The sequence below is a fragment of the Phycodurus eques genome, chromosome 13, assembly GCF_024500275.1.
Source record: "Phycodurus eques isolate BA_2022a chromosome 13, UOR_Pequ_1.1, whole genome shotgun sequence".
NCBI lineage: Eukaryota > Metazoa > Chordata > Actinopteri > Syngnathiformes > Syngnathidae > Phycodurus > Phycodurus eques.
Genome location: NC_084537.1, coordinates 1242749 through 1253623, shown reverse-complemented (window position 1 = coordinate 1253623; position 10875 = coordinate 1242749). Strand labels below are relative to the sequence as shown.

Here is a 10875-nt window from a genome sequence, read left to right as displayed (position 1 = left end):
ATTGGGAGTGCCTTAAACATTTCGTAATTTTGGATGCATTTTTATTTTCACAGTCTGATATTTTTGATGATGGGACATTGAAATCTCATATACTGGTACGTTGATTCAGGCTGCAACTGCAATCCACCATTACAAGGTTGATGTCAATAAAAACATTCAAATGACAAATATTGAAGCCGTAATTGGTTAACCATCGTGATTACGACTATCGTACGGAAATGTTCTTGACAAAATTGAAAAAGATGGAAATTCAGACAAATTTGGACAACTTGTTCTGGAAGGGTATTTTGATAGGTTGGCAGCTCTGCGTCATCCAAGCTACCAGTGCCTCTGGGTATCTTGTCTTTGTCGTGTATTCCATTAAAGATAGGTTGAACGTGATTGGCAAATCATCATAGATTTCAGAGTTGTATATGCCAATCTATATGCATTACAAAGCATGCATTATTTTGCGAGGCAAACAAAACAAAAAAAGTGATAATATTAATCACAGTGAAGATGTGGAAATATTAGCATGAATTTATAAATAATATACCCGGTAACCGTATGCTGAAAAAAACATGAGAATCCTGTACAACCGATGTACGCGATCAAATGAACGCTTTTGCTTTTGCTTTTGCTTTTGCTCTTCCGCGCATGGGCGAGTGGGTTCGGCTTTGTTCCAAGCATTTCGGCACTTCATTTCAATTCAATGAGCAATTCCATTCCGACAAGGCATCTTCCCCCTCAGGGCCAGCGAGAAAACAAAACGCACTCCCTCTCCTCGGACTCGGGCAGCCTCGGAGAGAAGCTCCGAGGAGGCGAGAGGAAATCGAGCATCGGCGATGGCGACACCGCCGCTCCTGGGGCTCGCGTGGCTCCTTCTGACCGTCCTACCGGAACATGTCCGGTGTCTCAACGGCGACGAGGACCACAACCAGGACACCGACTGCAAGATGAAGAGCGTCACCGTCTCGGCGCTGCCTTTTTTGAGGGAGAACGACCTGAGCATCATGCACAGCCCGTCGGCCTCCGAACCGAAGCTGCTCTTTTCCGTTCGGAACGACTTTCCCGGAGACGTCGTGGTCGTGGACGACTTGGAAAACACCGAGCTCCCATTTTTCGTCCTCGGTGAGTTTGTGAAGTGTGTGTCGCCCCCCCCGGCGGCTGCTAATGGCGTTCTTTCAAGCCGCGCATGTAGCATCAGCCTCGGTAGCTTTGGCCCGCTAACAACTCCGCTGCGATCGTCGGAAAAGAAAACAGCGCGCATCCTGCCTCGTAACGTCACTTCGAAGCTCGAGTGTTATTCATAAAGTACAATCGTAGACGGTGGAGATGCAAACAACACCAAAAACATCTCCTCCTTCATTGTTCGTTAAATTGCGTACATGATGCTAGCAGATGAATTGATCGTTGACACGTTCACGTGTTTGTTGACTAAACGAGCGAGTGTCAGTCAGTCAGGCAGGCAGGCTTGGCTTGGGAGAAAATACTTTTACTTTCCTTTTCCTCTCGCTAATATCGAGGCTCGTCCTCACTTTGTGCAAAGTTTGCTGGCTGCTGTCCATGGTGCTGATGCGCTCCCGAGTCAGACTTCGCTCTGGAGCCGCTGAATGAACGACAGCGTTTGGCTACCGGCAGCTTGTTGTTTGCTAGTAAGACGCAGTCGGCGAGCAGGTCATCGGCCAAGAAGAAGCTGCTGAGTTTGGTTGCATTGCCCTATTATGTCAGTTGTCTCTCTTAGTCGCTTGTCAACCACAAACCTTATCTTCGGTTGTTCTACGGGTCTATATTGTTTGCTTTCGGTGTACGTGCAATTTGGGCCGAATCGTTTTTTTCTGCATGTTGCCAACAACAGTGCTATTTCGATGAGAAAACTACACTAGACTACCGCAACTTGAATCAGGGCAAACAGAATAACAGTGTCGGAAAGTTATACATTTAACAATGTGGTAAATATTACGCTTGTAGTGCCATACCCAACTGGAAAACTGCAAACTGCAACTGCAATAATAAGCACGTTTTTTCTAAAACGATTACCTCTCTGACAGTATCAAATTGGGCATTATCTATGTAAATGTATCATTTTCCATACGCCTCGTGTATTGGATAGCGTTAGATTGAGAAAGTGCCCGAGGAACATGAACAAATACACAACTTTCTCAAATTTGTGTTTGCTTGAATATTTCTAGACTGTACAAATGGTTGTGGCCAAAACATTTTGTACGATTGCAAACCTGATTTATTTCCCTTTGAGACGATCCCTCATTTGCAACAAACATGCGTAAAACTGATTGTCAGCACCTGCGCGTACCGGAAGCGCACAGCGAAGATTTGCCACATTTTACAAGGTCGCCGTGCACATGATGTTGTCATGTTTCTTACAAATCAGTTCAAAAGAAAACTTTCCAATTGTATATTTTTGATTGGCAAGAAACGATGACCAACAAAGAAATCATTGCTCCAACGCACATGTCTGAACATTTTGTTTTATATTTCCATCGCAGTATAAGTACAGTAATTTTTTGTTGTGCCAACATGTAGACGCATCCATTTGCTGTGTAATAATGTGATCAAAGCGTACTTTAACATATTAACGTTACAGTTGCATGACCTTTTAAAAATACAAGGTCATGCAAATGACGCGGAGTTTAGCATCCTGCTAGCCTGATGAAGCTGAGATCATGTGTGTGGGATATACTAGCTCAAGTTCTGACATCTTAATGCTAAAATCTAATGCTTATTTCCAATTCTGCATAGGGCTGCAAAATTTGCAATCCCAATGCTTTGGATATGAGTTTGGCCCCATCCGAGTCGGCATGAAAGGGCTTTTTTTTTTTGTTTTTTGTTTTTTTGTTTTTTCAATGCTGCAGTAAGAAAAACAAATTGCTTTTCAATGCTGTGATCACGCACAAACAAAGCGCTCTTCAGTCGCTCATCCTATTGGAGGCATTGCTGTCGGTGTTAGGTACATTGTACATCTGGAATGTCCAGAGAATACTGCAAAACAGAAGCAAAACCCATTTTGACATCAAAAGGACACACTATCATCGTGTATTTTTAAATAGTCATTTTTATAGATGAAAAGAAAACATAATCTTTAACCTAAAATGTATCTTCCCATGTAAATTCCCACTTAGCTTGCTCATGAAGAACTAAAGCTCTTTTTTGTTTGTAGCCTCTCATCCCACTGACCAAAGCTATAACATCATCAGAATCAGAATCAGAATCATCCTTATTTGCCAAGTATGTCATGTTAGGGGCTTTAAACTGATTTTACATCTAAAAGTGCTAAACCTGTCTTGCAGTTAAACTGAAATCAAGTTGATCTGCAACACACTGAGTCTGTAATGTCAGTTAATATAAAAACATTTTTTTTGTTTTTGTTTTTTTTTTCAATTTGAGGTTGTTCACAATATAATCGAGGCACATTCTTCAAGTCGCTGATTTATCATCCTGCAAAGTAAAATGTTTCATGTAGATACAACAGTTATTATCTAATCACTTGTGTGATTAACATTCAATCCTGACATCCATTTTAGTTGTGGTATCGGTTGGTCCACTCGTTTTCGACTCTTTATCAGGGTTCAGGGTCATGGGTGAGATTCAAACTATCCCACGTAATTTAGGGCGGAAAGACGAACGACACCCTGGATTTGACACCAGTAAATCACAGGGCGCTATATACAGTAGCTAGACTGCGTGTACCACACTATCTTGTCACACAGACTTAACTACAGTATTTACAGTAAATGTGCTTGGATTGTAGTTTGGCTTTGAGGAGCTCACGTTGTGTTTCACTGCGTGTTGCGGTTGAAGTTTCCTGGGGTTTTTTTTCTGGCAGTAGGGGTCGTGGCCTCTCGCGGGTGTCTGGAGACGGCCTCGGTGTGCCTCCGAAGGTCCCCCAGGCTTGGCCTCTTGCAGGGCAACGTTGGTGGTGAGGTTTACTGCCTAACACGCGCTGTAGCTGTGCGCCTGTGCGCTTTGGACAAAACCAGATGGGGTGGATTCCTGGGCACTCTGCAGCTTCCTGATGCTGGGGTCCCTCTAGTTTCTTGGGTTCTTTGTCTTGGAGGCTCACTTTTCTTGGGGGAACGGGGGTATGCTGTCCAGTCTGTGTTGATTTCCGTGAGCTGCATGATCCTAGCCTGATACATCAGCAACCACTGTGACCCAATATTCGTGTTAGTAGAGTACTGCTGCATCAGTACTACGCGCCCGGCGCAGTGACGGTTTAGTTGATCTAAACTTACGCCTGCTGAGACCACGTCTAAGTCCGGCGGAGTAGGTAGATTGCTGGTCTCACGTGACTTGGTGAATTTCATTGGGGCATAGGCAGAAAAATTCATTTCATAAATATGTGAACACTGGGCATCAAATCCTTTGAGTCATTGTAGTAATCAAGTCATTGAACGCATGACTATTATTATGATGATATTTTTTGGAATCACCCAACATGGCGGGTTTGATGTAGGGTGCGGGGGCACACGAACGATCGGGGTTGCGTATAGATACAATATATGAGGTCCACGGACATATTCAAGTCACCGGCGGCTATCAGCAGCTCATTCTGTATTTAAAAAGGGTACCCAGTCACATTGTCTGTTGCCACACCAGCCAAGAGCAGTGACAATGCACCGATCCCTGCGATTACAAATCGACATCTTCTGCATACGAGGCTGTCATTGTACCATATTCAAAGGGAACGAGAGGAGACGCTTTGTTTGGACATGATTGAAATTGGTGCAGACATCCCTCTTTCAAATATGGCGGCTTGCGTTTGTCCGCAAAATGAACGAAACCTGGTCTAAACCGCCTCCGTGCTGGATTTACGCTGGTCACGAAAATAGTGCCCAGAATGTTTACAACACAAATAATACAAATAATAATAACAACAACAATAATATAATAGCCCGTGACCCTAGTGAGGATAGGCGGTACAGAAAATGGATGGATGGATGGAGGACTACAATAACGTTGAGTAATATCAAAATTAGGCTTTACACGATTGGGATTTTTGGGGCCGATCAGCGAGTTTAAAAAAACGATAACCGATCACCGTTCCGATCACAAGATGGAGGAATGTGTCTATTTAAATCACCTGTTCATTTACTGTACATACTTAATTGCTCAAAAATGATTCCTTTACAATAAATAATGTATCTTTGTTCCTCTATTTATGCCAGTGAGACATAGTGACAGACAGAATAAATGCATGGTCTTCTATTAGATGGCAGGAAGTACATACAGTCATTAATGTATGCACTTTTTGTGACATTTTGTTGGTGTGCCGTGAGATTTTTCAATTGTAAAATATGTGCCTTGGCTCCATAAAGGTTGGAAATCGCTGCTCTAGTCAGATCGTGTATTCTAATGAGTCAGGTCAAACCTACATTACAACGTGACAGAAATAATGGGTGCTAACTTACTGGAATTCAATTACTTAATTTTTAATTAAATGACTTCACCCACAGCGAAACTTTAGAGCATGATTCGACAGAACGGCGGCATGTTTACATCCAACCGTTAGCGCTAGCAATAGCTTGCTAGGACACATAACGTTTTGTTGCCTGCTTGCGAGCCGCATCGTATTAAAAGAACGTGAACATACCTCAAGCAAGCCTTAAACGAACGTCCTCTCCTGTCCTGAGCACCGGCGGTGACCACCAACACACGTTTTTGCCCATTTTGTCCCTATAATAAAGAGTCGGCGCGCTCCACTCTTGTTGTCATCGTCACGGTAACGAGTGTATCTAGTCGCATTTGAGTTGACAAGATAAAGCCCAATGATCGTAAAAAACGGGATGCGGTGGTATTGGAATACAAGGTTTTATGGCAGTAGTCTGACATAGTGCAAGCGTGAAAGAGCAAATTTGTCTTGTAGTCCGATGCGGGCATTACGTGTTGTCTGTCTCAGACGTGTTGTCTGTTCCACACCGCCGCCCTTTTTTTTTTTTTTTTTTTTTTTTTAAATAACTTCTTGGGCCGTCAGATATTTACAGGACCACGCCAAAAGACATGCTACAAGATTCAAATCAGATGGATTAAAATATACTGTGCACGATGGCGACACGGAGTAAATGTCTTTTGCGGAGCCGATCGATGACGTCATTGATCGGATCGCCGAATTATGACATTAAAGCCGATCAGCATAAAATGCTAATTATCGATCAGCATAAAATGCTAATTATCGGCCGATAAAATCGGCGTGAAGTCTAATAAAAATCAAACTAATGAATAAGAAAACTACGGCATGGTAGTCGACTGGTTAGCACATCAGCCTCACAGTTCTGGGGACCGGGGTTCAAATCCCGGCCCCGCCTGTGTGGAGTTTGCATGTTCTCCCCGTGCCTGCGTGGGTTTTCTCCGGGCACTCCGGTTTCCTCCCACATCCCAAAAACGTGCGTGGTAGGTTGATTGGAGGCTCTAAATTGCCCGTAGGTGTCAATGTGAGTGCGAATGGTTGTTTGTTTCTATGTGCCCTACGATTGGCTGGCGACCGGTTCAGGGTGTACCCCGTCTCCCGCCCGAAGATAGCTGGGATAGGTTCCAGCACGCCCGCGACCCTAGTGAGGAGAAGCGGTGAAGGAAATGGACGGATGAATAAGAAAAAGATGACTAAAATGAATTAAAAAAAAAATCCCATTATAGCCAGACAGAGAATGTTTATCAATATTTGTGTAACAAGGGTAAAATAAATAAATAAATAAAAAAAAAACAAAATCTAATTCATGCCAGCCTCCATTGGAGACTATTTTCTGTACTTTGTGGAACAAAGCCAAGCAAACAAATCAATAAACCAGCCGTAACAATTTATTGGCACACTCAAATACATAGTCGTGTGTCTGGTTACATTATGGCTTTTGGATTTAGTTTTTAAAAATGCAGCTGCCGCCCATATGTTTTTATTCGGCTGCCTACCTCAGAAGGCTCAAAGCAAAAAGAAAGCGTAATCTGTATGCAGGCTCACAGAGGCCAGTGGGACAGGCAGGGAGCTGGACAAACAGTCTGACACTGACTGAAAAAAAAAAATATATATATATGTATGTTCTTACCTTTAAGATTACAATCTGATCATTTATGGCACACCATGGACATGCTGCCTTTGAAAGTTTCTAAAGTAAATAGGAGGGAAGATTGAGGAATCTCATTATTTTGTGCACACACAAGCGTATGGAAAATCACCCGGGTTGAAAAATGGAGGAAAAGCTGCCCATAGGTACTTGCAGGTTCATTTCAAAGTTGCATGCAACAACATTCCCATGTTGAAAGAAGTATACCTGTTCGTTAGTTTCCCACTGTCATGCCCTGATTTTATCCGGCTGCAAAAAGCAATATATCTTAATTTTCCACTGTCATCCCAGACTGGCCTCGATCTGTCAATTTGTCAACCTTGGGGAGAGGTGTTACTGACGAACAGCGGTTCAAAGGCAATGCAGGTGCATGGCCAATCATTGCTTCGCTGACTTTATTTTCTTTTACTATGCAAATCCATATGCACATTTACACACGCACGCGCATGCACACACACGGGCACAAATAGTTACAGCGCTCAACATGAATGAGTAAAGTACGCCTTTTGCCAGTTTCTCAGTCAAAAGGAACAATTTTCTTAAATTTGATGATGATTAGAGTCATCTGTAATTGATATATTGCGAATTTCCATCCATCTATCCATTTATCTATCCGAGGGGTAATATTCTTGGTGAAAATATGGGTCATGTGATGTAGAAATCTGCGTATATAACGTATACAGTCCGAATGTTATTTGAAAAATCCATAGCAGTGGTTCAAAAACATGGTTATGTCCACGAATAGCACAAGTATTTTCCCCACTCTGCAGTCAAATAATCCTTGGTCCATAGCAAGTGGCCTTATAAAAAAAAAAAGAACGAAAAAATACATTTGCAGTCATTGTCATAGCAACAGGTGAAACTAGAATCCCTAACTGTAAAGTTGTTGAAGGCCAAATAAGTTTCAAAAGAAAGGGGGATAAACACCCATCCATCATGTTCAGGGTCACGGGGAGCTGAATCCGACTGCACCCTGGAGTGGTCGCCAGTTAATAACAGCGGACATACTGTATAGAGACAGACAACCTTTCACACTCGTATTCAATCCGTGCCTGCCAGCACAACAGAGGTCAAATGAGTGAAAAGCTACACCATTAGTTTGGCTTTTTTCGCATTGCTATGTTTAGTCCAAAATAAGATTATGCTGTTATTTTTTTTCTTGTAAAATCCACCTTCAGTTTTTGTACAGGGGTAGATTTCAGTTAAGTGAGTATTACCTCATGTGCGTTTTGCTTTTTAGTCCGTTTGCTTTGGTTGTTTTTTTGGGTACAGAATGATGTCATCGAGGAAAAGTGTGATGATCACCATAATACTGGAAAGCAGCCGGTATGTATGTCCTGGCTGCTCATTAAAATATGGAGTTGTCGACAATAAGGTGACCTCTAGGACAAAGTCTTTGTCAAGTGCACGAGAGGAAATACATTTTGTAGCGCACAGAAGATGGCCGGCCCAAGCCAATGGAGCGCCCTCTGCGAGATTTGATTTGGCGACCCCCCCCCATTTGCGATTTACATATATTAAAACAATTATTTGAATAGCATCTTTTTTAACATTGCCTTCAATTTACATAATTTATATTTAAATAACACCACCCATTTTAACACAGTTCTGAGGAGCGGGGTTCAATCTCCGGCCCCGCCTGTGTGGAGTTTGCATGTTCTCCCCGTGCCTGCGTGGCTTTTCTCCGGGCACTCCGGTTTCCTCCCACATCCCAAAAACATGCATGGTAGGTTAATTGACGACTCTAAATTCAAGTTCCTTTGACAAAAATCCCAACAAAATATACAGCAAGTCAAGTCATTACTTAGTTTTGTTTTGTTTGTTTTGTTTTGCCTTTATTTAACCAGGTCGTTCCCTTTGAGACACAAGGATCTCTTTTCAAGGGAAGCCTGGCAAAGACAGCAGCTTAGAACATAAAGTTCAACCATTAAAACAGACAACATTCACACAATAATAAACAAAAATATGTGGTATTCAGGAGCAATCCAGGTAAATATAAGGCCTGTCAATTAAAGCAAGAGCATGAGCGATATGAAGAGGATGCCAAGTCAATCACAATATTTGTGAAAGTTCCAAGAGAAAGTAGTTCCTTCACTTTTAAGGTGCTCTCAAGTGAATTCCAAGCAGTGGGTGCAGAGTCTGAGCAAGATGCAAGTCAAGTCAGTCACAAAGTTGCTCACTTCCAGCATCTATTGGACTGATAGGGAAATGTTTTTTCACTGATCATAGCGCAATAAAGTACATTTACACGTATACAAGCTAAATGAACAACAACTTAGAGAATGAAAGTAAATGTGTGTTATTCTTTGCTAACATTTGCCTGAGGTTTACAGCTACCAATGCAGTATATGGGTGGAAACATTTAACCGTGGCGTGCTGCTCGGGGTGACGTGGTATATACACACTAAAAAATGCTGGGTCAAACTTGTAACTCAATTGTTGGTTTGGCACAGTTGGCTCAGAGGTCTGGTCAGTTTGAACCAACACTGGATCAAAATGAGAGCAAATTCTTAACCCATCTGTTGGGGAAGAGACGCCCTTGCCCACAGCACAGAACAAAATGCCTTGACTTCACAACCCAGCTATGTATTGGTATAAGCTGATGTTTCTGAGATTGATCAACTACATTGAGTTACAGGTAAACCACCATTGGTTTGAGTAAACCCACCTTCTTGAAGTCGCCATTTCTCTTTTATTGCACTTATTTCATTCCGCCGCGTCTTGGAGCCACCTTCTGACTGCTTCCTGTACAGTGAAGTGGAACAGTAAGCAGGCTCCAAGAGTCGAGTTACTCCAGCCTTTACATTAATATGACATCTGTCATATGTTATTTATTATGTTTTAGACAACTTTTTGTTTCACATTTGACCAGTCTAACGGCAAGGTCACATTCGACCCAACGGCAAGGTCACATTCGACCCAACGGAAGGGTCACGATTGATCTAATGGCTGGGTTGTGTTCGACCCAACGGCAGGGTCGCCTTCAATGAATTGTGTTACCCAAATAACCCATTTGGGTTTTTTTTTGACCCAGCCGTTTTTAGAGTTTAGCTTCACTTAGCAACACGAAAAGTGCTGGGCACATCTGTCATACAGAGGCCATAATTTTGGGAAGTCCTCGTCGGGCATTCATCAGATCACTCATAATACACACTATACTAGACAGATGGACAACTTTATCACCTCATGTGGGGTTAGCATAATCGTGTCTATCATCTCCATGGTAATCAGTTTGTTAAACAGACATATGGATGCATACAAAATCGGAGGCTGTTCAGTGGGATACATATTAGTTGTCTCCCACCATGCGTTGCTCAGCAATAAATTGTTTTCATATTGTACCACTCCCATCCTTCTAAAATGTCTAATAATAATTTTACTCTTCTCTCTCTTTTTACAGTCTGCTTGATTGATTGTCGAAAGGATCCTCGGGCAACAAAACTGCGAAAAGTTTCAAATTCTTGCTCACGTAAATATTTTAGTAGGGTTGGGCTGATGCACGTCATTTTCACAGCTGCCTGCCCGTGCCCATGTTTCAGCCTGAGGCCGGTCTTGACATTGTGTCAAAAAATCTCCTTTTTATCTACATAGTTTCAAATTCCAGAAGCTACACATGCCATATATTACACATTTGTGATCATACAAATCTATGCGGAAGCTTAGTGCAAGTGAATCCTTAATAACATACAAAATACGGAAGGTAAATAAAGGATGAAACAACATTTAGAGAACTTACCTGTATATTTCTGTGGCGGCGTTGTTCTGTTTATTCCTTTCAGGAACCTAAAAAGAGTAGAATGAAGGAAAAGAGGCTTGTTGTGAC

General features: G+C 42.3%; 1 protein-coding gene across 7 annotated transcripts in view; it reads left to right on the top strand.

Annotated features, from left to right (window-relative positions):
* The first annotated feature begins 643 nt into the window (after window positions 1-643).
* astn1 (astrotactin 1) overlaps window positions 644-10875 on the top strand; it is a 272558-nt gene continuing 262326 nt past the window's right edge. For all 7 annotated transcript variants that reach the window (XM_061693365.1, XM_061693361.1, XM_061693360.1 and 4 more), the window contains exon 1: window positions 644-1110. In XM_061693365.1, the coding sequence (XP_061549349.1) occupies window positions 825-1110 (286 nt within the window). In that variant the 5' untranslated portion in view covers window positions 644-824. The remainder of the gene's footprint in view (window positions 1111-10875) is intronic.